The 26178-nt window shown below is 57.1% G+C and overlaps 1 protein-coding gene across 4 annotated transcripts; it reads left to right on the top strand.

Moving 5' to 3' along the window:
* Nucleotides 1-214: 214 nt before the first annotated feature.
* On the top strand, nucleotides 215-25843 carry Slc29a4 (solute carrier family 29 member 4). 4 transcript variants are annotated; one of them, XM_004840388.4, is made up of 11 exons: nucleotides 215-309; nucleotides 14016-14199; nucleotides 17138-17269; nucleotides 17409-17522; nucleotides 17870-17998; nucleotides 19280-19354; nucleotides 20644-20882; nucleotides 22075-22216; nucleotides 22291-22478; nucleotides 23027-23267; nucleotides 24771-25843. In XM_004840388.4, exons 2-11 carry the CDS (start codon nucleotides 14022-14024, stop codon nucleotides 24914-24916), a joined length of 1584 nt encoding a protein of 527 aa, XP_004840445.1. In that variant the 5' UTR covers nucleotides 215-309; nucleotides 14016-14021; the 3' UTR covers nucleotides 24917-25843. The 4 variants fall into 4 exon arrangements, with proteins under 4 accessions (XP_004840445.1, XP_004840443.1, XP_087052575.1 ...); XM_004840386.4 differs by lacking the exon at nucleotides 215-309 and adding an exon at nucleotides 10612-10762; XM_087196449.1 differs by lacking the exon at nucleotides 215-309 and adding an exon at nucleotides 13284-13778.
* Nucleotides 25844-26178: the final 335 nt, after the last annotated feature.

Raw genomic sequence — 26178 nt, 5'->3', positions numbered from 1 at the left:
AGACATTAAGGCCCAGAGAGGGTGAGTGCCCTGCCTGGAGACACACAGCTTGAGGGTGCCGGGGCCAGCTCTCCAAACGCTCTGCTGGCCCCCGAGCCTCAGGCGACAGCTCCAGTGTTTTCTCAGCACTTGGGAACAGATGGCTGCAGCTCTCAGCCACAGAAGCCAAACATTTTCCCTGGTTACCCTGCTAATTTGCTCACAAGTCTCCTCTTGTAAATAGAGAGTACAAAGGCTCCGCGCAGCGCTGCTGACAGCAGACAGTGGCAACGTGGGGACAGGTGTGGAGGGAGAACAGCAGAGCCCCAGGTAAGACCCAGGGGGGTCTAGAGCACTGGCTCCGCACCCCCCACCCCAGCCCAGCCAGCCCCAGGCTGCCTGGCTCCCCGTTCTCATCTGTGAAGTGGGTCCCCAATTCCCCAGGACTGCACAGGGGACTGATGTGTCCAGTCTGTCGCCCACGCTGCCTCATCCAGCTGGGTATATGCAGGGCTAGGCCTGGGCCAGGGCCACAGCCGCCCACCCTCCTGCAGGTCTTTTCTCAGCCTTCTTTCAACAACACTCTCAGGGTCCCCTCAGCCTGGCCCTGGCCCAAGCCTCAAAGAGGAGCAGAGTCCGCCAGGCTTCTGAGCGGAGCTGTGACCCCAGAGAGCTGCCCTCGCCTCCCTGGGCCTTGCCCCACCTGCACAGTGGGGTGTCATCAAGCCTCCAGTGACTGCTCAGGCTCATCTCTCACGACGTCAGGGGGGCTTCCTGAAGGAGGCTCGGTGTCCCTGAAACCTCACAGAAGCAGGGGACTGGGGTGGGTAAAACATGCGTAAAAGAGGTGCCTCAGGGTGTGTGGAGTCACAGGAGACTGAGTGTGGCTGTGCTCCTGGGAGAGGCCTCGGGTTGGTGCAGGGCCAGGGTGTGCAGAGCCACGGGCCGGGCCGGGACTCAATGTAGCAGCAGCCTGGGGGTCACCTGAGGCTCCCCCTGTGGGGCCTCCCGCCCACCAGCCTCCACAGCAGCCAGTAATGAAGAGCTGCTTCCAGCCACAGCTTCTGGACCATGGCCAGGCAGCTCCTGTCCTGGGCTGGCAGCCAGCAGCCATGCAGGCCTGGGAATCTGCCCACCCTGAGGCCTGGGCCTGGGATCGGAGGTCCCCCCACGCCAGGCTGCATGCAGCTTGGGGCCTCTGCCTCAGGGCCTGGCTGGGTGCAGCTGTCTGAGCTCCACACCAAGGGGTCTGAGACGTGGATGTTCAGGGAACCGGCAGAAGGACAGCCTGTGGTCTGGGGAGGGACCTGAACCTGCTGGCCCTGCTGTTCATCCTGGCCAGGCTCTGCCATCTCTCTGAGCCTTGCCTGCCCCTCCCTGAGGCACTGTGCCATCTAAGCAGGGTTGCCCTTAGCCCCGAGTCCAGCCTACAGCTAGGTAGTGAGCGCCACCCCTACCTGCTGGACCTTCAGTTTGCCTTTTCTTCCCAGATGGATGGGCCTCGCCATTTCTGGGAGTCTTGCTACCCAGTGTGGGCAGTGAAGGGAGAGCAGGCAGCAGCTGATCTAGGAGCAAGCAGAATTGGCTTGACCTGGTGTCAGGGCTGAGTGTCCTCCCTCCCCATCCGGGGACCCCAGAGGGAACTTCTGTCCACCATCAAGTTTCACTCCCAGTGGGTCCCCAGCCTCCCCTCCCCGCTGTGGCCTATCTGTGACAGTGTCTCCAGGGAGCCACCCCTGGGAGAATTCCGGAGGTGCCCTCCGTGAAGACCTCACCCTGTGTAGGGTAGGGCAGGGGACGAATGCCCCACGGCCCCATCTGGCCCCCTGTGGCAGGTGGAGCTAATGGGAAACAGCCTGATGCACTCTAAGTTAATAAGTCGGGAATAAATTAGGTTTGCACTGGCAAGAAGCTGCTGGCTCAGAGCCGAGCCTGGAACAGCCCTTCGGGAGTTAGGAGACACCTCTGGGGTCTTTCCTCTTCCTCCAACTTCTTATTAGGAAAGCCTTAAACATAAGGGAGGGTGGAAGGAATTGTGTGCTGGACACTCACGTGCACACGTTGGCCACCTTTGCTCTCCGCACCCGCCTGTCCTCTACCTATTTACTTGTTTGCTTATGCAGTGCCCAGATGGAACCCAGGGCCTCTGGCCTGCTAGACAAGTGCTCCACTCCTGACCTCCACCCCAGCCCTTATCCCTTTAGTTTTTCTTTTATTTTAAGACAAGGGCTTGTTAAGTTTTCTAAGCTGGGCTGAGATTTTTGATTCTCCTGCCTCAGCCTCCTAGAGTACTGGGATGACAGATGGGTGCCACCACGCCTGGCCCATCTTTGTAAAAAGGTGTTTCAAAGGCAGATGTGGACACAAGGTTACAGCATCTGTAAACGTACATCGTGAGAGACCAGTGTTTGTTTGGGGGTTTTATTGTTGTTTAGGCAAAATTTACAATCAGTGAATTGCTTTTGTGTGTGCCGGGCTTCGGCACCCCACCCTGCAATGCATAAATCTGAAGTGAGCTTTTGATGAGTTCAAAAACTGAAGGCACACAACCATGGTCAAGAGACAGGGCACCACCGTCCCAGAGAGCACACCCTGGCTGCCCCAAGGGCAGCACCTCTGATTCCCTGAGCAGCCTGCGCCTGCTCCAGAAACCTGTGGAGACAGAACTGCTCTGTCCTTTGCATCTGTCTCTGTGTCTGAGGGCGGTGCAGGCTACAGGGGTACAGGGGTTCCATCCTCTGTATCCCAATAGGGAACCCCATGGGGGCCCACTGTCTGCCTCCTTAGCCATCTCCTCTTGATAACTTGGGCTCTTTCCAGAATGTGTTGGTTTTGTTTTTGTTTTTTGCAATGTTGGAAATGGAACCCAGGGCCTTGTTTATTTATTTATTTATTTAGATACAGGGTCTTGCTAAATTCCCTTGGCTGACCTCGAACTTGAGATCCTCTTGCCTCAGCCTCCCAAATAGCTGGGATTATTTTTTTTTTTTTTTTTTTTTGGTACCGGGGATCGAACTCGGGTACTTGTGCTTGCACAGCAGGCAGCAAAACCACTGAGCTAAATCCCCGGCTCTAGCTGGGATTATTGATGTGCACCACCACACCCAGCCTATTGACAATGTTTAGAAGCTTCAACCCTAGTCAGCCAGCTCCAAGGTAGAAGAACCACATGGTGAAAGGGAAGAGCCCTTCCAGGGCATGCTCCTAGTGACTGGGCTCTTAACAGCTCCTGCCTCCCTAGGGCAACTCAGCGCTACCTCACCATGATCCAGTCATCATTCAAAAGCCCCATCTGTGAGCACCGGAAGCTTTGAGGGAACACCTAGATATAAACCGTAGCAGTCTGTTTTAAAATAAAAAGGCCTGGGAGAGCCAGGCTTGGTGAGCAGATAGCAGGTAAGGTGTTGCAAAGCAGGCTGGAGAAATGAGCAGCACCTGTAAATTGCAGGATTCCAGAACAGTGCCAAATAATTCCCAGAGCCCTCTATGTAGCACTTCTCGAAGTTCCCACAAAATTCGACTGCATATAAGGACACAGATGCCACAAGGAGCCTGCTATGGTGATTCTTCATGAATCACCATTGTGTGTCTTCTAGACCAGAGTGTATTTTTATCTTTTCTTTTATCCCTTTTTTTTTTTTCCCATGTTTGCTCTGCAGAGACAGTTTTTCCCATACTTCTTCACCCTTCTCTCTTCAAATAAACTTTTGGCACTGTTGTTGGCTTGTGTCATCCAATTCTTTGTAGATTTTAATTTTTTTTCTTTTTTAATCTTTTTTTTTTTTTGGTACTGGGGATCGAACTTGGATCCTTGTGCTTGCGAGGCAGGCGGTCAAACCATTGAGCTAAATCCCCAGCCCAACCTAGAATAAATTTAAATGGCAAAGCATTTCTAAGGGAACTACCTGACAACAGTGGCACAGAGCGGAGGCTGAGGCTGGAGGATTGCTGTGAGTTCAAGGCCAGCCTGAACTGCATAGTAAAACCCCCGCGAAACAAAAAACAAAATAAGGGAGGGGAGGGACAGGGATATAGCTCAGTGTGAATGGCCTAGGTTCAATCCCCAGTACCAAAAAAACCCCCAAACAAGAATCTTTTAACACCCTTTTATTTTTTTATTTTATATATATATATTTATTTATTCATTTATTGGTCCATTTTAGGTATACAGTACGATTATATTTACCATTGGGTGCTTGTACCTGTACATGATGCATCTTGGTTCTTATTTTTTCCCCCATTCCCTGTGCTCCCTTCACCCCCTCCACCCTTCCCTATTTACATAGATTTCATTTCCATTTTTTTTTCTTTTCTCACAATTTTTCCTTTCCTTTCTTCCCTTTCCCCTTCCCTTCCCTTCACCCCTACCCCTTTAGACCTTTTCCTATTTCAAATTATCAATTGTTCATTTTAATCATTTTCATCCTTATTTACACTTTCAGTTTCTCGAACCAGAGAAACTATTCGGTATTTACACATCTGTGTCCTATTTATTTCACTTAAGAGGATGGCCTCAATATGCATCCATTTAGCTATGAATGACTCTAGTTTCTGGTTCTTTATGGCTGAGTAGTACTCCATTTTATTAAAAAACCACATCTTCTTTATCCAGTTTCCAGTTGATGGGCACTTGGGCTGTTTCCAAGCTTTAGCTATTACAAACTGTGCTGCTATAAACATGGGTGCACATATATCGCTGTGCTATGATTCTTTTAATTCTTTTGGGAAGATACCCAGCAGGGAATAGGTGGGTCAAATGGTACTTCTAGTCCTATTTCTTTGAGGTATCTCCACACTGATTTCCACAGTGGTTGCACCAGTCTGCACTCCCACCAACAATGGAGAAGGGGGAAAACAAGAATCTTTAAAGTGACTATCTTAGACTCTCTCTGCTACACTACAGTTTCTAAAAATCTTGGGCTAGGGATTTAGCTCAGTGGTTCTGCCGCCTGCCTCGCAAGCGCAAGGACCCAAGTTCGATCCCTGGTACCAAAACAAACAAACAAACAAACAAAATCTCAAGGGCAGGGTCGAAGGCATAGCTGAGTGAGAAGTAGAGCACTTGCTTATCGTATGTGGGGCCCTGGGTTTAAGAAAAAATCTTAAAAGGCTTTGTTCCAAGGCAGGGAGGCGACAGCTCAGAGCTGTGGGTGTGGCTCTGGTCTGGGCAGTGTGTTGCAACCTGACACCCAGGGATTTGGCTCCGTGGTGCTTTGCCTGTCTGGAAAGCACAAGGTCCTGAGTTTGATCCCCGGTACTGCAAAAAAACAAAAAACAAAAAACAAAAAACAAAAAAAAATGGGCCGGGATTTAGCTCAATGGTGCCGACACCTGCTTCACAAGCACAAGGTCCTGAGTTTGATCCCTGGTATAAAAAAAGATTTACAACAGAGGGGAAAGAAGGACTCTGCCTGGGGTTGGAGGGTGCAGTGCCAGAACAGAGGGACCCAGACCACCGAGGGATCTCTCCTGGGGGACAAGGTCATTCATTCATTCCTTCATTCCTTCATCATTGTGAGTGTCTGAGGCCATTAGCACAGTGCTTGGCCCTCCTCCGGTGACACAGCAGTGGCAGCCCCTGCTCGTCCCGTCCCCAGGGCAGACCCCATGGCAGCTGCTCCCAGCACCAAGTGGCTGCCTGGCCTGAGCCCAGAGACAGGAGAGGGCTGGCTGCTGCCCCCTCCGCTCCTACCACACTGTCTCCAGCTCATTCCACGGGCCTTGACTGGACATATTTTTCATCCTGCAGACAGCCAGGGGTTTCCTGATTTTTGTTTTTGTTTTTCAGTACTAGGGATCAAACCCAGGGCCTCACACTGAGCTACACCAAAGCCTTTTTTCTTTTTTCTTTTGAGACAGGGGCTTACTAAATTACTAAATTGCCCAGGCTGGCTTGAACTTGCAGTCCTCCTGCCTCAGCTTTCCAGAGTGCTGGGATCACAGGCATGAACCCCACACCTGGCTCCAGATGGCTTTTCTTCAAGGGCACTTGCCAGCAAGAGAAGCAGGACGGACACTGGTGACCAGAGGCCTGGCTGTTGCCAGTGAGGAAGGCAGCTCCGTGAGCTGGGTGTCATTGGTGAGGACGGCAGTGGTCCCCACAGAGGCCCTGCTCCTGACCCCCACCACTGAGGCACCTCCACCTACCAGCAGAGCCACAAGGCCCAGCTTTGACCTCCTGGCCAAAGACACCACATGCCTGGGCCTCAGTTTCCCCATGTGTAAAATAGGTGATAACAAATAATAGTTCCTCATTGTGGGGCGGTTGGAAAAATTACAGGGAAGGCTGTGTATAAATCAAGCCCAGGGCTTGACTGCACTGAGCATGTTAACTGGGGCTTGGCATGTGCCAGACCCCAGGAGAAGTTCACTGTCTCTGATTCCTCAAATAGTCCCTTTAGCAAACAGAGAGGGAAGGTGAGCAGCCTAAGGTCACACATCTCAGAGGGTAGAAGAGGGTCCCCATGTCACTGAGCAAGGTGAGGACTAGGCATTGGAGACCAGGGCTGAGGACAATGTGGCCTGGGGCTCTGGTAGTGTCCTTCAGTCTATGTATCAGTTATCTCTGGCCCAACAGTGCCGAGTAACAAACATCCCAAATACCAAGCCTGCACAGCTGTGCATGAGCCTCTCCTATCCTGGGTGCCTGGCCAGTGGCTCCACTGGCTTGATGGGGCTTGTAGCTCTGTCTATGCTGCCCATCCCTAGGAGACCACCCAGGGCATATGCTTACGGTGATGGCAGAGGAGCCAGCAAAGCATTTTCAGATCTCTGAGCCACCTGTGCGAAAGTTCCAGAGGGGGCCACTCAGAAAGCCCCCCCACTAGTCCTGTGCATCTTTCTTCTGTACCCTGGGCCACATCCTCTGTGATCAGCCATGGTGCATGCATCCCTGTGGCCCCCTTTGCTGGTGGGGAGACACCCAACACTCTTAGGGTCACAGAAGCAATCCAAGTTGAGAGCAGATGTGGGAGAAACTGAGTTTGAGTTTGTTTTCTCAAAATGACCCTGCACAGGGGCTTTTCTTACAAATACCCTGCTAAACATTCTGTGCAGCTGTTGAACAATTCTCTATTTTTTTTTTCAGTACCAGGGATCGAACTCAGGACCTTGTGCTTGTCAAGCAGGCATGCTGCCACTGAGATGCATCCATGATCCTGAACTATTCTGATTAAGATTATTCCAGAGTGTTCTATCTTGTTGGCACTGGAAAGAATCTTTTCTTTCATTGAGTTTTTCTAGTTGCTCATTGCATCTATGGAGAAAGGCTATCAGAATCTCTTCAGGGGGTTTTATGCGGGGCACCTGGGTCTTCCAGCTATGTGATCCTGTTACCTACAAATGACAATAATTTAACTCCTCTTGTCCACTTTTTATATGTACTGTTCTTGTCCTTGTCTTATGATGTCAGCTAGGATTGCAAAGAAAAGAGACAGGGGGTAAAATTATGGGAGTGAGAGTAGACATCACGTGCTGAGTTCCTGTTTAACAAGATGTGCATTTTGACTGCAGAACACATGAAATATCCACTGATTCTGTTTCATTGACGTTTTTCAAAATTACAAATGCACATTACATTTTATCAGATGCTTTTGCATATCTTTGTAGATGATCATGATTTCCTCTAATCTATTTCTAATCTATTAATAGAAGTGCAAGGATCCGAGTTCAATCCCTGGTACCAAAAAAAATAATAAATACCTCTAATCTATTAATAGGATGAATTATTGAATAACCTTCTTTACATTAGACCATCCTTTTATTCCTTTTATTTGGAATATTGTATTCTTTTTTTTTTGTACCAGAGATTGAACTCGGGACCTTGCACTTGCGAGGCAGGTGGCAGAACCACTGAGCTAAATCCCCGGCCCATTGTATTCTTATTTTAATGTGCTCCTGAATTCTTTTTTTTTCTACCTTGTGCTTGCAAGCCAGGCAAGATGCCACTGAGCTAAATCCTCAGCCCTCTGTTTTTGTCTTTTGAAACATGGACTTGCTATGTAGTCCAGGCTAGACTTGAAGTCACTATGTAGCCCAGGCTGGGCTGGAACTCATGGCAATCCTCCTGCCCCGGCCTCCTGAGTGCTGAGATTACAGGTGTGAGCCACTATGCCTAACTCATGTGCTCCTGAATTCTTTTTTTTTTTTTTTGGTACCAGGGATTGAACTTGGGTCCTTGTGCTTGTGATTCCTCCTGAATTCTTTTGGCTAATGTTTCCTTTAGAATTTTATATTGATATTCATAGGAGCTGTCTTTATCAGGTTAGGAGTGTTTTTCTTTTTTTTCTCTGCAGTGTTCCCCACCACTGGTATTGGGGATCAAACTCAGGACCTTATGCTTGCCAAGCAGGCGCTGTGCCACTGAGCTAAATCCCTGGCGCTCTCTGCAGTGTTTTGAGTAGCACCGTGGTTCTCTCACCTTTGAGCCTCGATGTGTCCCTGTGCTTCCCGGCAGCCGCAGAGCCTGGTGTTCCAGGGCAGAGAAGCAGAGTTCTTCATTGGATTTCTCTTTCCTCTTCAGGGATTGTTCTATTTAAGTTTCTCTTCTGATGGCAGCTTTTCTGCTCATTTATAGTTTCCCAGAAAATCATTCTACCCAGCTTCTGCAATTCTTTTTTTGCTGTTGTGCAGAGTGGAAGTTATCTTTTGCATTCCTTCCCACTTCCTATTTCTGTCTCTAACGCTCGCACATGGACAGATTTCCACCACATCATAAAGCCTCACTAACTGCACACACCCTGGTGAAGAGTCTCTCTGCAGGCTTCCATGCGATTCCACGGGTGGCTCTGGGATTTTCAAAAACAATAGCCCAGTCGCCTGCTCCCCACAGTGAGCCCCAGAACTTATGCACCTGCTTTGGGGTGCCTGGCTCTTTGCAGCACTTAGCAAGTGTGACGAACATCTTTGGATAGAAAGCCTTTTCTGTATTTAGAACTATTTCCTTGGACTGAGTTTTCTGGACCAAACAGTAAACACATTTTGGGGCCAATTTACTTTGCAGAGGGGTTGTTCCAATTTGCATCAGCAGCGGAGCAAGTTTTTAATTAAAAACTGAGTGCGCTCTTGTCCCCAATTCTGATGCAAACTCTCAGGGGCTCCAGCTCCTCCGTGTAGCCAGCAAGATGTCCTCTGGCTGCTTTGGTCCCCAAGCCCACCTTCCACCCCTTTCCCCCTGGCCCCAACACCTGCCTCCCTAACTTGACTGTGGTGAGCCCTTCCTGCCTCTGCACTTGGTGCTGCTGTCTGCTGCCCAGAACACACTGAGCACGCATCTCCACCCCGGCTCCGGCCCAGCACTCTAGCCTCCCAGTGGGGACGTCACCTTCTCTGCACGCCCTTCCCTGACTACCTGGACAGCTGCCCACCCCCCAGAGTCCCGCCCTCTGGCCCACCCCACCATCCTGTCTGACATCTTCCAGGCACCAGATGCTCACACAACAATGGCACTTGGTTATCACCAGTGTCCCCTGTTAGACAGAAGCACCATGGGGACAGGGACCCCATGTGTCCCCTGAAATTAGAGCAGAGTCTCATACGCGTGCGGTCACTTTATTTGGAAGCCTGGCTCCCTACATAGGCCACGGGCGCCTATTCAAAGCTTAGACTCATGGGAAGCTTGATTCTCATTTGCTTTGAGATTAATTCAGTGGAGCTGCCAGTCAGATATCGCCCAGACAGCAGCGGGGGAAGGCTGGGGATCCCACATTGTGCTCCAGAACCTGGAGACCCTAAAGCAGCCCCTGCTCTCAGGGGCCTCTCTCTCTTAGGAGAGACGAGCAGGCGAGGCCTGGAGCAGGACCCCAGCAGTGAGTGCAGCCCTGGAGTCCCCTGGAGGGGCAGAGGTCAGGGCGTTCCAGGCAGAGTGGGTCAGCGTGCAGGGGCTGGCAGGCGCCCGGCAGGCCTATGCCCTTCCTCCACTGTTTGGGCCAAGGAGGGCCCGCCCCCGCCTCTTCCCCGATTCCCAGCTCCACCTCCCGCTGGACTGTCCATCACGCCCACTGCAGGCTGTCTATCCTCTCTGGAGCGTTCCCAGGCCCTTCTTCAGGACAAGTCAAGTCAACCCCACGGGGCTCCACTAACTGTCCGTGCTGGGACACAGCCCGCCCCCCCAGATTAGAAGTCCATTTTCCTAGGAGAAAACCTGAGGCTTGGTGGTTGGAAGCAACGGAGCCGAGTTGGATCGCTGGGAGGAGGAGCTGGGTAGAGATGGGAACAAAGCAAGGGCAGCAAGGGGACGGTAAACAGGCCCCAGAACTGGCTGGTTTTTTCTGCGTTTTCTCCCACTCAAGAACTCCTATTCACCCTCCAAAACCTTGTCTGGTCATCTCTGTTGGGAAAGGGAGAACAGTAGGACTGGCTCCAAGTTTGAGGGGCGGGCAGCATAGATGGCCGGTCGGTCAGTGGCAGGCCACCTTGGGGTCACCAGGGCCAGGAGAGTCTGGGATTGCAATCTGGGTTCCCCCACCCCATCCTGTGTAGGCAGAGGAATGGGGAGGACGGGGCAGGGCCAGGGAGATGGGAGGGACTGTGGGCGGGGGACCAGGGTGTGGGCGGGGAGAGGGTCGGGCGGTGGGTGGAGCAATCGGTGTTGGATGGGCGGGGAGGTGGGCGGGGAGATGGGCGGGAGGGCGGAGCCGGGTTCCGGCGGCGCTCACTGGCGCCGCTCGCCCCCCCCAACCCCGCTCGGCTAGAGCGCTCTGAACCCGGGCCGGACGGACCTGGGCACCGGCCCGACCCGCGGGGAGGGAGCTCGGGGCGCCGTGGACCCCCCGAGCCGGCCGAGGTGAGTGTCGCGCGGAGCGGGCGGCGGGCAGGGCGGGCCGCGTGGGGACCTGTCGGAGCCTTTGTCTGCGGCGCGGCCCCCTCGCGCCCTCCCGGGGCGCACTGTCCCAGGAAGAGAGGTCCTCGCTCCCCGTCCTGCGTTGCAGTCCCCGGGTCCCCAGCTGCGAGGGCGGGACCCGGACCCAGGAAGGGACAGCGCCGGTGGCCCTGGCCGAGCCAGGTCTGGGCACTGCTGGTCCGCCGGGCGCATCCAAGGTTCCTCCCTCCCCTGAAGTTCCTCCCGGACCCCTCCCCGCCACCTCCGCCGAGTTTCTGGGAAAACTGCTGGAAGAGGCGGGGCCTGGGCCCAGGGGTCACCTCGTGGATGACCCTTGTGCCCGGGGTGGTGGCCTGAGGTCTGACTGCTGCAGACAGGTGGGGCCCTGGGGACTGAGTCTGCAAGAAACCAGCAGGGGAGGGCGTCGGCCCAAGCTGCCCAGCATCCCAATGCTGCCCAGCCAGTGTCCTGGAGACCCCAGGAAGCAGGTGGCCAGAGGGTCTTGAAACCCACAACCTTCCCACTGCAAGGAGCACGGAGCTGCCTAGAAGCTGGGCTGTGGGACACATCCTAAGCCTGGCCTCCGGGCACAAGGGACAGGGGCAACCAAGGACATCCGGCTAAGAGGCCAGAAGTTCAAGGTCCTAGGGGAGCAAGCAGGCTGGGGCTCCAGGCAGAGTCTGTTCCCCGCAGCCCCTCGGCTCTGCTGGTACAGGGTGAAGCCTGTCCAGCCTGGCCTGGGGCCAGACGCCCAGCACCTCCGTGCTGCCCCAGCTCGGCAGTTCCAGCTGCAGTGGGAGAGGCCCAGGGTGGGCAACTGGGCTGGGCCCCAGTGTGAGCTGCTCAGTCCTGGACTTGACCTCTCTCTGCCTCGGTGGCTCTTTCTGGAGAATGGGGGCATGAGCACTGCTTGCCAGGGCGGATAAGGGTGAGGAGCTCTCTTTGACCCTCACGGTGCTCCCCGCGTAGTGGTTTGTGAAGTGGGGAAACTGAGTCCCAAGTGGCTATCTGAAGGCCAAAGAAAGGACCTGTGTCATCTCAGCTGCTCTGCAGAGATGGACAGAGGGGTCCCGGCAGCTCTGGCTGGAGAGCAGAGAACCCTGTATCACTTGGCTCTTTGAGCCTGGTTGCCCGTCCTTAAGCCTGAATTAAAAGAGACATGGAGGGAGGGAAGGTCTGAGGCCTCGGGGTGCTGGTGTGGAGTGTGCAGGGCCAGGGGAGGGGAATTGAAGGCTGCGGGGACAGTGGCCAGGGCGTGCAGTGTGGGTGGCAGCTGCCCGCCCCACTGAGGGAGCTGCTGCGATGCTGAGCACGTCCGCCCTCCCAGATGGCGTGGCCTCCGCCGGGTGGAAACCTCACTTGCCGGCCAGGCGTGTCCAGGATGCTGCATGTCCAGGGCAGCATCTTGGGAGCCCTGCTGAGCTCGAGCCCAGCCTTTCAGGGTTCAGATGTCTCCAGGTTGAGCTTCGGTCCTCCTGAGCAGCTCAGCGGGAGGAGCACTCAATTGTTACGGACTGTCATTCTGCCAGCTGCCCCCTTCCTGGCCTTTCATGACTGAGGAGGGAGGCTGGGGAGGGGCTGGGCCCAAGCAAGGGGCTCCAGTCTCCACCCACCACCACTCTTCAGGTCAAGCAGGCATGTCTGGCTGCTAGGCGAGCGCAAGGGTGAGTCCAGGGCCACCATCAGGGAAGCTCGGGCAGCCCTGTCCTAAGCCCCCTTGTCCCTCCAGCTCCAGATGTGGCTGGAGAGGCTAGGCAGGCAAGGGGGCCATGGGGAGGCCCCCTTGAGCTCAGAGGGAAACCATTTGCTTCCCAGCCCCCAAAAGGAGAACCCCTCACCTCTTCTCCCCAAGCCATGGGCAAGATTGCCTGGGTCAGCTCCCAGCTGGTGGGGCGACTTCCCCAGCCACCCAAGACCAAAAACAGAGAAAGCTGGAGCCTCTGAGACCCCAGCCTGTGTCCTGACCCCAGTAAAGCTCTGTGGAGAGCTGGACAAGGGTAAACACAGGGCCAGGAGGAGGACTTGGCACCTGGAGGCTGGGGAAGGGATAAACTGAGGCAGGAGAGCTGGGGACATGAAGTCCAGGAGAGGGGTGTGAGGGGTGCTGGCCGGTCAGCCTGAATGATGACAGAGTGCCCCCAGCACGTGGGGTCCCGAGGGATGGTTCCCGTCAACTTCCTCCACAGTGCTCCCTTGGGGGCTGGGGGCCACACTCAGGGCCCTGGCTGTGTTGTTTGTCCCTTCCCTCCGTGAGCACACATCCTTTTTGCAGTAGAGAAATGAATTCTGTTCTTGTAAAAATCAGTTGGTAGATGTTTTAGGGGAAAGCTGGACACCGCAGGTGCACACGAGGCTGCCCACCCAGTGGGGTATCTCAGCACCCTGGATCCCCCGGCACCTTCCCTCGACGCAAGGTCAGGGCTGGCCAATCCCAAGTGCAGCAAGAAACACTGGGAGCTCCAAGGGGAACGGCCTGCTGGAAATGGGGGCCCCAGAACGGAGGCTGTAGCGGCTCACAGCTGGGGCACCTGTTTGGGGTTCAGGCCTCACCGTTTTCAACCTGTGAGACCAGAGCAGGTGTCATTCACCCCGTAACCCTGAGTTCGAATGCACACAGAGACGCATTCCCAGCCCTGTGCTGGCTCACACAGTGTGGCCCGTGGTGCTGATTGCTCACCCGGCCCTGGTATTCCACCACCTAAATATTCCTCCATGCCCGCTGCCGCCACCCCCCACGCAGGCCACTGAGGTTGCTCCGGCCTCGGCCTCTGAGCTCTGGTCTCCACTGTTCCCACCCCATCTCCATAGCAACGAGGGCACGCTCCTTAGACATCTGAGGTGACATCACCCCTCTGCTGAGTTTGTGTCCTTCATGGTGAATACCAAAAGGGGGAGTGAAGCCCAGCACAGTGGTGCACGCCATTAATCCCAGCACTGTGGGAGGCTGAAGCAGAAAGATTCAAGTTCAAGCAGAGCCAGGGTAATTTATCAACTTAGGGAAACTGTGACTCAAAATTTAAAAATTTTTAAACAAGGGTAGGGGTCTGGCTCAGTGCTGGGGCCCTGGGTTCAATCCCCAGTACTGAAGAAGAAAAAAAAAAAGAGGGGATGTGAATGTGAAGGCCGGTCCCAGGGGCCTGGGGTAGTGACTGGGCAGTGGGGCCAGAGGAGTCCCTGTCCTATTCCCACACCCTCCCATCTTCTCCCTGAAACGCAGGCAGCCATGGGCTCCGTGGGGAGCCAGCGCCTCAAGGAGCCCAGTGTGGCAGGCACACCCGACAGGAGTATGGGGACCAGCTTCAGCTTCGACAGCTTCCAGCTGGAGGGCACTTCAGCCATGGTGGAGGCGACTCAGGACCAGGGCATCAGGGCCAGGGCCATTCCCTCCCTCATGGACTCCGGTGAGTGTGGCTCGGGAGTCTGCCCTGTGCAAGGTTCGGCCTCATGGCCCTGGGCAGCCCTAGGCCGGGGTCATCTGGGACTGCGGCAAATGCGTGGAGATGCATACTCCAGGATGCCCTGCAGCGGCCATCTGTGCCCACGGACAGGCTCTGTGCCCACCAGGAAGGTGAAGGGCGGCGGTGAATGAGCCCTGAGCCATGCTCTGTCCAGAGGAGCAATGGGGCACGTGGGTCACATGCATCAGACAAAGCCAGTTGTTCCCAGCTGCAAAGGAGTCAGACAGGGCCAGAGGTTGGTTTTCATAGCTGGGCATGGCAACTCAATCCTGTCATCCCCAGATTCTGGGAGGCTGAGGCAGGAGGATCACAAGTTTGAGCCCAGCCTGGGCAACTTAGCACCTTAGTGAGTCCCTGTCTTGAAGGAAAAAATAAAAAAGGGCTACGGATGTAGTTCCATGTGAAGGCTCTGGGTTTAATCTCCAGTATGGAAAAAAAAAAAAAAGCTGTTTGTCAGCCCAGCTGTGTGACCTTGTGCAAGAACTTAAACCTCTCTGAGCCTCGGTTTCCCCAAATTGAGGACTGGGGTCCACCAGTTGTGAGGTGGGACCTGCGGAGTGGTGGAGGGCAGGACTGGCATGGAACAGGTGTGGGGACTCCCAGCCTCCCGTCCTTTGCTGCTGGGGCCTTGGATGAGTCCCTGCCCCGTGTAGCCGTGGCTTATCCACTGGGACATGGGACATGGGACGTGGACACCAGGCAGGGTGTGGGCTGCTGTGTACATCAGCCCCTGGCCCACCCTTGCCCACGGGCCCCAGAGGCTCTGCTGGCCAAGCCACTCCGTGTGGAGGGCGACGGAAGCCGGGCAGTCCTCCGGGTGGTAGACACCACAGGGCGAGGCCCCCAGCTGTGGCCACACTGGTGTGCACTACTCATGGTGGCAGCGGTGCTTTACCTAGGAGCACATGGTGACAGTGGGGTTGGTGAGAGTGGCAGGATCAGGCAGGGTTCAGCTAGAGAAACAGAACCAGTCAGAGATGGGGAGAGAAAGAGAGAAAAATAAGCCAGTGTGGTGGCGCTCACCTGTCATGCCAGTGCTTGGGAAAGAGAGAGAGAAGAGGAGAGAAAGGGAGGGAGGGAGGGAGGGGAAAGAGAGAAAGAGAGAAAGAAAGAAAGAAAGAAAGAAAGAAAGAAAGAAAGAAAGAAAGAAAGAAAGAAAGAAAGAAAGAAAGAAAGAAAGAAAGAAAGAAAGAAAGAAAGAAAGAAAGAAAGGAAGGAAGGAAGAAAGAAAGGAAGGAAGAAAGAAAGAAAGGAAGAAAGAAAGAAAGAAAAGAGAGAGAGAAAGGAAGAAAGGAAGAAAGGGGAGATAGAGTTATACAGATAAATGTATGTACACAGAGATTAATTATAAGAAGCTGGCTTGCCCGTGCTAAATGGAATCATTATGGACTGCAAACGTGTACTAATAAAAAGTAATAATGATAATTCTAAAAACAAATTGGCTTGCTAAAGTAGGGGCTGGTAAACTAGCATTTAAGCCCGTTTCCTGTTGCTTTAGGGAAATACCCAAGGCTGAGTGTTTTATAAAAAAAAAGATTCACTTTGGTCACAGTGCTGGAGCCTCGAGAACACTATCCCAGCCTCTAGTGAGGGTGTCAGGGTGGACAGCGTCCCAGGCGAAGGCCACAGAGACAGACAGGGAGACAGTGAGACAGAGGGACAGGAGAGGGGTCGCTCGGTAGAGTGTGGATTCGGAGGTGGTGGAGGCTCACTTAGGAGCCTGCTCCCCAAGAACAAGGAGCCCAGTCCCTGTCACAGACCCAGCCACCTCCCAAGGCCCCACCTCCTAAAGTCAAAGGTTCTATCACAAGGGGACCAAGCCTCCCGCACACAGGTGAACCCTTAGGGAAAACCATTCCTGCTCACAGCAGCCAGGCTGCAGCCCGCAGGGCAGGAGGTCAGGAAGGGAGGTCCAAGCTCATCTGATTAGGCCAGGCCCACCAAGGGTCACCTCCCTTTTGGTTGATTCCAAGTCCACTGAGGACAGACTTTCTTCTGCACTCCCTTCCCAGCCATACCTAGAGGAGTGTCTGATTGCTCAAAGAGAGGCTGCATGTCAGCTGGCCAGGCTGTCTCCCAAAACAGGCCGTCACGGTCCACCCCTGGCCATCCCTGGAGCAACCTCGGCTCTGTCAGCCACACTTCCTCTCCAAATAAGGTGACACCAAAGTCACAGCACCTCTGAGCACAAGACAGCTCACCCGTGTGCACCCCCAGAACTGTGCTGCCCCTTTCCCAGAGGACGATGTGTTGTCTTCCCAAGCTGTTCACCTGCTCCTTCAGGGTCCCGTAACCTTGCACCGAGCCCCAAAGTTAACAATGACAACCACACCCTGTGCTAGTGATAGGGCATGCAAGAGTTGAGAAACAAAAATATTTGGTAAGCCAGGAATGGAAGTGCTTGCCTGCAGTCCCAGCACTGTGGGAGGCTGAGACAGGAGGATCACAAGTTCAAGTCCAGCCTGGGCAACTTAATGAGAGACTCTCTCAAAACAAAAAGGGACCGGAGATGTAGCTCAGTGTGAAGGCCCCAGGTTCAATCCCCAGTACTGTGGGCCGGGGATTTAGCTCAGTGGTTTCGCCGCCTGCTACGCAAGCCCAAGGACCTGAGTTCAATCCCGGGTAAAAGAAAAAAAAAAAGATTCTTTCCCCAGTACTGCAAAAAGAATTAAAAAAAAAAAAAAAAATCCAGGCTGTTTCCACCACTGTGATGAGGGTAGCTATGGTGGCCGTGGCTTCCCAGTGGTTTGTGGCAGCCATGATGAGAGTCGTCATGGTGACCACGGGCAGTGGCTTTGGTATTATGCCCCTGTTGCTGGGTGGCCTGGGTGACTGGCTGTGGTGTTGGTGGCCATGGTGGCCACCCTGCTGTGTCTCTCAGTGGTGGAGGAGCCGGTGCCCGAGGACCGCTACCACGCCATCTACTTCGCCATGCTGCTGGCCGGCGTGGGCTTCCTGCTGCCCTACAACAGCTTCATCACCGACGTGGACTACCTGCACCACAAGTTCCCAGGTGCGCCCTGGCCCCGCCCCGCCCACCGAATGGCTGGGTGCCCTCAGGGTGCCCTCGCCCCCTCTGACACAGGAGGGAGCCACGGTGGGCCGAGGGTGGGCTGCCCCAGCGCCCCATCCTGCCCTCATCCTCCTCACAGGGACCTCCATTGTCTTCGACATGAGCCTCACCTACATCCTGGTGGCACTGGCAGCCGTGCTCCTCAACAACGTGCTAGTGGAGAGGCTGAGCCTGCACAGCAGGATCACCACAGGTAGCCCCCGTGGCTGCTGGGCCCCATTCCACTCTCCTGTAAAATGGGCACATTTCCCAGGACACTCTGGCCTTCTCTCCTGGAGAACAGGGCCAGGCCGGGCCCCTCTGCCTCTGAGGAGGCCCCAGCCTCCACCCTTGGGCTCTGCACAAACTCTTCCCCTCGCCCAGTGCCCTCTTCCTTCCTGTGGCTCTTCATGGAGGTGTCCAGCCTCCAATGGTGCCTCCTCCAGGAAGCCTTCGGTGTTGCCCCTTCTGGACCTGCCAGGCATCCTCCATCCAGGAGCGGGTGCCTCATACCCAGCTCCAGGAGGACAGGAGGGGAGCGCTGAACCCCTCTCCTCACAGGCTACCTCCTGGCCCTGGGGCCCCTGCTGTTCATCAGCATCTTTGATGTGTGGCTGCAGCTCTTCGCACACGACCAGGCCTACGCCATCAACCTGGCCGCCGTGGGCACCGTGGCCTTCGGCTGCACAGGTAGGGGTGGGCCACGCCACAGCCCCACATACTCCACCCACGTCACCACAGCCCTGGTTCTGTTGGGCTGTGGCTCGGACTTTCTTGTGGTACTAGGGATTGAACCCAGGGCCTTCACTCTGAGCTGCATCCCCAGACCTTTTTATTTTTTTAAATTTTGAGACAGAGTCTTGTTAGATCGCTAAGTTACCTAGGCTGGGCTCAAACTTGCGATCCTCCTGCCTCTGCCTCCTGAGTGCTGGGATTACAGGTGTGTGCCACCACGCCTCCAACTTTGTCTTTCACTGTGACTTCTGGGAAGAAACAGATTTGACACAATGATCTCCTCAATCCATGTGTGCACATATATGTGCACATATGTGTGCAAGTCAAGGTTTCATGAAGTCATGCTTTCCACCCAGGCACATTGGTCACATTTTTGTGTGTGTGTGTGTGTTTCGAATACCAACGCTGAAGCAGGTGTGGTGGCGCGTCCCTATGAGCCCAGCTACTAGAGAGGCTGAGGCAGGAGGATTGCTAGCTAGTTCAAGGCCAGCCTGGGCAATTTAGCAAGACCTTCTCTCAAAAAGTTTTTCTTTAATGTAGGGGCTGGGGATTTAGCTCAGTGGTTCCAGCACCTGCCTTGCAAGCACAAGGACCCGAGTTCGATCCCTAGTACCAAAAAAAAAGGCCACTAATGTGAAAGGCCACTTCCCGGGTTTGATCCTTAGTACCAAAAAAAGGAAGGAAAGGGGAGAAAAGAGGAGGGAGAAGAGGTGGTGGGAGCAGACACACTGCCCCAGCCCTGCTGAGCATCTGTGTGGAATGGGATGGAAGAGGCCTGCGGTCTCAGTGGCTTCTTGAAGCAAGTTTCCTCCCTGCTCTGGCTGCATGCCCACCCACCTCGGCGGGGCAGCCCAGTCTCTCGGACTCAGGCCCACAGCCCCATCCATGAGCAGCCTCCTGGGTCCCGGCTGGTGGGAAAGAGGGAGCTAAGGTCCCTGCGAGTCTGCACTGCCTGTCCAGCAACGATGCATGTCTTTCTGCTCCTGTTCCACCGGCCAGGGCTGGTGAGGACCCTGAGCCACGGGAGGGCAGGAACATGGGCGGCCTTGGTACCTACTGGGAGCCAGCACTGTCTCCACCGTGTGTGCCGTGAGGTGGTGGCATCAAGCCCCTCTGCCTGGACACCGGCACCTTTTCACACCCTTGCCAGCCAGCAGGGCGCTCTGGCTGGGCACACACATGGTCTAAACTGCCCAGTGACAAGCAGTGTCTCAGGTTCCCCCTCTCTCTCTTAAGTGCAGCAATCCAGCTTCTATGGGTACACGGGAATGCTGCCCAAGAGGTACACGCAAGGGGTGATGACGGGGGAGAGTGAGTATTGCGTACCCCAAGGGCTTCCACGGGATCTGGGGCCTCTTCCTGGGGACCTTCACCTGGGGACTGGGCCAGGGCTCAGCAGCTGGGAGCATGCGCTACGTGTGGACGGCCCACGAGGCCGCACTCAGGGTGCATTTGTGCGCGTGTGTGTGCATGGCAGGGGCTGAGCCCACAGTCCTACAACATCAGGTGCCCCCCTTCAGCACAAGGCTGTCCTCAGAGCTCCGGTGCCACCCACCACCCACCCCTGGTCAGCACTCCCACCCTAGGGTCCTGATGACTTCCACCTCCCTGACACTCAGTAAGTGGTGCCACTGCCCCATCATTACCCAGCACCCAGGCCTCCTCCTCTGGACCTGCCCTGTCCCCTCCTCCAGTGCCTGGTGCAGGGTGCCGACTCCCAGCCCCCAGCCCGGCTCACACATGGGGCTCTGTGCTCTGCCCCCACTCATCCTGGGGTGGCCTGGGGGGTCCCACCAAGCTGATTCTCCCTTGGTGGCATTGGCAGCCCTTGGCGATGCTCTGCTCTGGGGCCCTGGTTCCAGGAGGACGGCCGGGCACACAGATCTCTTCTGCTGGCCCGTAGAGTTTGTGCCCATGGTCCTGCCCGCCCGCGGGATGGCACAGAGGCCATGACCTGCCCCCGCCTCAGGCTACCCATGGCCTTGGTTGAACTGGACGAAGCCCAACAGCCTGGCCATGGCTGCTGGGCCTTCCCAGACACCACCACCACCTGCCCCCCAACTTTGGATCTTGCTCCGGGGTCCCCACATCCCTTCCTGTGCTCAGCTCCTCAACTGAGTGTGAGCACGGCCTTCTGCCAGCCCCAGCCAGGGACACAGCCCCCAAGTCTGCACTTGGGTCCCTTCTCCTGTAGACCCTGGCTTCAAGATCCCCTCCTGGGACAGAATCATCTCACACACACACACACACACACACGCCCTGAGCTCCCTCGAGAACCATGTTCTGGTCCCCTCAGCCCAGCCTGCACCCTGCTGGTCCTGTGTCCTGTGTCCTATCACCCAGCACCGGGGCCCGTGTCATTCCTAGTGGGTCCCGGACGCTCTGGGCCCCAGACCGGTGGCCCAGGGAGGCTGCGCCAGCCTCGAGTTAGGACAGTGAGAGCGGACTCGCGGGGGTGCTGGGGGGACGATGGGCCAGATGGATCAGGAGGGTGCTGGGCGAGGCGGGGCCGGGTGGGGTTGCCGAGTGGGGCGATGGCGGGCCGGGGCTCGGTGTGTTGGAGGCGTGGCCAGACCAGCCCCTCCCCGTTGCGTCCCCAGGCACGGCGGGGGTGATGATCTCCCTGAGCCGCATCCTCACCAAGCTGCTGCTGCCAGATGAGCGGGCCAGCACGCTCATCTTCTTCCTGGTCTCCGTGGGCCTGGAGCTGCTGTGCTTCTTGCTGCACTTGCTGGTGCGGCGCAGCCGCTTTGTGCTCTATTACACCACGCGGCCGAGCGACAGCTGCAGGGCGGGCTACCGCGTGCACCACGACGTCGCCACGGGAGACATCCACTTCGTAAGTGCCTGCGCCAGGTCAGGGCTGGCCCGGCCTCCGTCCTTGTCACCTGATGCGGAGGGGGACCAGCCCTGCCCTGGCTGAATTTCTCTGCTGGAGCCCCTCACTGGCCCCATTGTCACGGGGGCCCAAGGCTCCTGCAGCCGCTGTGCCCCACGACGCGGGGTGTGCGAGGTCCCTGTCCGCGGGGTTACCCTACACTGCCGACTGAGGCTCCTGTGCACGGGGCAGCAGGTCAGGACTCCTGGTGCAGGCCCAGCCTGAGCTCACCCTCTGTCCATTGGAACAAGCGCTGGGCGAGGGGGACACATAGGCTACCCCTTCCCTGGGCCTGCGGGGGCCAGGGAGAGGGACCCAGGGCACGGGGCAGGATCCTCATAGGCTCTAACACAGCGGCCACCAGAGCCAGCCGGGACGGTGTCCCAGGCGGAGAGGGAGTGTCCGGCTCAATTCCCACTCCCCCAGCTCCGAGGAAGGCCGAGCCTAGCTGGGGAGCCTGGTGCCCCCTGGTGGCGCAGGGCGGCAGAGCCCCGGACCTGAGGACCGGCAGGTGCCTGGGGCAGCAGGGGCCGCCTTCGGCCCCTCAGGCCTCCTCGGCAAAGCGCAGCCAGGATGGTGGGGCAGGCCCTCATTCAGGGCGTCCCCGGGGCCTTGTCCGGGGACACTGCAATGAAGTGTCCTTCATGGAGCCCGCAGACCCAGAGACGGCCTTTGATGGAAGAAGACAGGACTGAAAGGGTGCACTGGGGCCCCCGGCCTGGCAGGCGCCCCAAGAATGGGGGTGCAGAGACCACTGCAGGGTGCAGGGCGCGTGTGCAGACTCAGGCTGGGGACGTGTGCGGGGAGCGAGGCCTCCGGGGGCCTGGGAAAGGTGATCGCTTAGGGTTAGGTTTACACACTTGCCATACCAGCTTGGGGGGCTGAGGCAGGAGGATTTCAGCCTGGGCAACTTAGCAGGACCCTGTCTCAAATATAAATGAAGAGTAGGGAATGCAGCTTATTGCGCCCTGGGTTTAATTCCCAGTACTGAAAAAAAGAAAGAAAATGGAGAGACCTTGGTAAGTGAGGGAGAGGGCCCTGTAAACAGTAGGCGATAACTGGTGGTCAGCCGAGGCGGCGCTCCCCACTTGGGTCAGGTGTTCGCCCCATGCCTTCCGGATGCCCCCTCCACCGAGTCCCGTCTTCCTTTCAGGAGCACCACGCCCCGGCCCTGGCCGGCAGTGGTTCCCCCAAGGACAGCCCGGCCCATGAGGTGACCTGCGGCGGGGGCAGCGCCTACGTGCGCTTTGACGTCCCACGGGCGCGGGCGGAGCGGAGTTGGCCTAGCTTCCGAGGTGAGGGCAGAGCCCGCGCACGGATGGCACCAGGGCCTCCGCGGCGCCGCCCTCTGACCCGCCCGTGTCCCCAGCCCTCCTGCTGCACCGCTACGTGGTGGCGCGGGTCATCTGGGCCGACATGCTGTCCATCGCGGTGACCTACTTCATCACGCTGTGCCTGTTCCCCGGCCTGGAGTCGGAAATCCGCCACTGCGTGCTGGGCGAGTGGCTGCCCATCCTGGTCATGGCCGTGTTCAACCTGTCGGACTTCGTGGGCAAGGTGGGTGCGCGAGGCCTCAGGGGCTCCTGGCGTGGGGGCCTCATCCAGGGCCGCACCCTCTGGCCCCACAGGGCGACTCCCAAGTGTCTGCCGACCGCTTTCCTAGGCAGTGGGGTTGCCCACCCTCCGAGGTTGAGCTCCTGCCCCTGAGCCCCCGGAGATGGCAGGGGCCCAGAGAGCCTGGGGGAGGGTAGCACCGGCCACATCTGCAGACAGGGCTGGCGGTGAGCGCAGGGCCTTCCTGCCGGTCTAGGATGGGAAGGAGACCCAAGAGCTCAGGCAGGGCAAGCCATCTCCCTAGGGCCACACAGCAGAAAGGTCCAAGAAGCCAGTCTGTGGGTCTCGAGGGAGCACAGCTGCTTGCTGAGGGCAGTCGAGTCCTGTGACCCCATTTCTCAGAGGGAGTTGCGGTCCCACCTCCTGAGAGCACCGTGGGGCATTGGGCTGGGTGCCAGCGTCCAGCACGAACTGTGTGGATTTGAAGGCTCTTGGGGACACAGGCCGAGCTGGACACAGGTGCCTGGGGACCCACACTCCCACTCCCGCAGATCCTGGCCGCCCTGCCCGTGGACTGGCGGGGTACCCACCTGCTAGCCTGCTCCTGCCTTCGTGTGGTCTTCATCCCCCTCTTCATCCTGTGCGTCTACCCCAGCGGGGCGCCTGCCCTCCGCCACCCGGCCTGGCCCTGCGTCTTCTCCCTGCTCATGGGCATCAGCAACGGCTACTTCGGCAGTGTGCCCATGATCCTGGCGGCCGGCAAAGTGAGCCCCCAGCAGCGAGAGCTGGCAGGTAAGGCTGTGCCCCAGGGACGGCAGGGAAACTGAGCCAGGAGGAGCCCCAGCCAGGCAGCCAAAGGTGCATCTGGGAGAACATCAGTCCATCGCCTCATTCATTCACCCTGCACCTCCTTCGGGAGACACTCTTTTGTGCCGGGCACTGTCCCAGCCCTGGGGACACAGACTCCCCGTGGTTGTGGGACCACAGTCCGGAGATGAGACAGCCAATAAACCCATATGACAGAGAGACGTGATCTCACACAGAGGTGAGTACTGTGGGGAAACGAAAGCTGGAGAAATGGGAGCAGGTGGGCGCCTGTAATCCCAGCACTCAGGAGGCTGAGGCAGGAGGATCATGGTGAGTTCAAGGCCACCCTGGGCTACATAGTGAGTTAAAAAGAAAAGAGAAATGGGAACAGCAGGATGCAGCAGCAGGTTGGGGGCTCACAGTGTAAACAGCAGCAATCCGGAAAGGCCTCACTAAGGGGGTGGTTTTTGAGCAGCCCAGGAGGAAGTAGTGAGGGAGCCAGCCATATGAAGATGCAAGGGATGACTAGGATGTAGCTCAGTGGCACCATGCCTGCCTGGCAACCACAAGGTCCTAAGTTCGATCCCCTGTACTGCAAAAAACAAGCAAACAAACAAACAAAGATGCAAGGGAAGAGGGACCTGGCAGAAGGGATGGTGCGTGCAAAGGCCCTGAGGCAGAAGCAGGCATGTGTGCCACAGCCAGGAACCAGAGTGGAGGGGGTAGATCTGTGACTGAGGAGCTGCTACAGCTACCTAGGCCTGAGAAGACCGAGGCATTGTCACCCAGTGCGGGTGCTGCTGTGGAGCCGGGAGGTGGTGCTGGATTTCAGATGTTTTGCCAGTAGAGGCCACAGGGCTGGCTGATGATGAGAGATGGGGTGTAAGAGAGTTGAGGGGCACTTCTAGGTTTAGGGTCCACTGTGAGCACTGTGGACAAGAACATGGTGGCTCTCATGACTGTGATCCCAGCACTCTGGGAGGCTGAGGCAGAAGGAGGGAAAGTTCAGGCTCAGCCTGGGCATCTTACCAGCACCCTGCCCCCAAATAAAAATAAAAACCACAGGAGATGTAGCATAGTGTAACAGTCCTGGGTCTAATCCCCAGTAACATCACCTCCAGAAAGAAGGAGGAGGAGGAGGAGGAGGAGGAGAGAGCCCATTGCTGTCAGCTGAGACAGGGAGGGTTCAGGCGGGACTGATACGTTGGAGGTGCCCATCGGACTCCCAGATTGACCCCGACAAGGTCACTGGGGGCAGTGAAGCAGGGGGGCCCGGGCCCCCATTGGAGGAGGGTCGAGCTGAGGGAGGTCACGCCTGGAGGGGTCAGCGGGTGCCGGTGGTGGTAAGCACGTGCTTCGCAGGCTCCTGGGGCCGGCCCTGTCCCCATGTTGCACACCAGACCCACGGTGGCCTCGGGTTCAGCCAGTGCAGCCTGGCCTCGCTCACGTGGCTGCCGCACTGGCTGCTCAAGCCCCTGTCACCCACAGGGAACACCATGACCGTGTCCTACATGTCAGGGCTGACGCTGGGCTCCGCCGTGGCCTACTGTACCTACAGCCTCACCCGTGATGCCCACAGCAGCTGCTTCCGAGCCGCCACCGCTGCCAACGGGTCCCTCCTCATGGGGCCCTGAGCCCTGTCACCTTCCCCGCCTGGGGAGGCTGCTCTGGTGGCCGGGACCAGGCTCGAGGCCAACTGCCCGGCTGCCTGCAGTGCCTCAGGGCCCAAGCCAGCCTCCTCCTGTGCCAACGGCCCCAGCTCTCTGGATGCAGCCATCCGGCCACCTGGGCCACGTCTCTGTGACCCAGGGCCCTGCCCAGCACTGTGTCCCACACACCCTCTGCCACGTCTGTGTCCAGTGGCCCCGGCTCGAGTCAGGCCAGCCCTCAGTGGGCCCCCTGCCTGGGATGACAGAGCATGAGCATCCCCGTCCGGGTGAGCCTGCTGCAGGGCCTGCTTCAAGGTCAACTTGGTCATCATCGCTGTCCTCGGCCCTAGGTGGGGGAAGACCCTCCGCCTGGCCCTCAGAGGAGTGGTGCAGTCCCCAGCCTGTCACCCTTGGGCCACCCATCCTTGAGCACTGAACACAGGCGCCTGCTGAGGAAGGATGGTGGCCCGACCTCAGTGTCCCCAGCGGCGGAGCTGGCCCAGGAACGTCCCCTACCCCAGGCCTGGGGCTCTGTCTGCTGGGCCCTGTTGCCTCTCCAGCTCCCCTCAGCCCAACAGGGGTAAGAGAGGGGGCTGAGTTTGGGGGCCACGAAGCAGTTACCCCAAGGTCACCTCAACCCAAACTTGGCTTCCTCTCCACGCCCCATCCGGTGGGGCTTCAGGGAGGGACATGTGCCTGAGAGTCCATGGGAAGTCGGGAGAGCTGGGGTCACTGCAGGCCACCAGGCAGACTCCAGGGCATCCTGCCAAAGAAGGCTTTCCCAGGGACAGCACCCAACCGTTGTCCCCAGCCCTAGCTGTGACCATGCTGTCCCCTCACCTGTGTGTCCCGTCCCCCCATGTCCTCTAACTGTACCGCACTGCCCATTAAAAGACAGCGGCTGAGACTGCCCCACCGCGCCTCCCAGGAAGTGTGTGTTGGGGTGCAGGGCTGGAGGGGTGCTGGGACTCAGCGGGGCAGGGAGCCAGAGTGCTGGGATTTGTAGCAAGGGCCCCTTCAGCGAGAGGATCAGGGAGAATGGCTGCACCCAGCCCATGGCAGAAAACAGAAGGTGGAAGGAAGCCCCATCCCAGGAGCTGAGCCTTCTGACTCACATTCTGCTGTTGCTGATTTGTGTGACTCAAATTCCTGCAGTTTTGTGCCTCAGTTTCCCAAGGAGTGGGACTGGGATATGGGGTCCCTAGAAGGAGGGCCAGAAGGCCACCTAAGGTCCAGACCTGTAGCCT

The sequence above is a fragment of the Heterocephalus glaber genome, unplaced genomic scaffold, assembly GCF_053883595.1.
Source record: "Heterocephalus glaber isolate CG9 unplaced genomic scaffold, H.glaber_assembly_v1.0 deba00001610, whole genome shotgun sequence".
Classification (NCBI taxonomy): domain Eukaryota; kingdom Metazoa; phylum Chordata; class Mammalia; order Rodentia; family Bathyergidae; genus Heterocephalus; species Heterocephalus glaber.
This window is presented reverse-complemented; position numbering and strand designations above follow the sequence as displayed.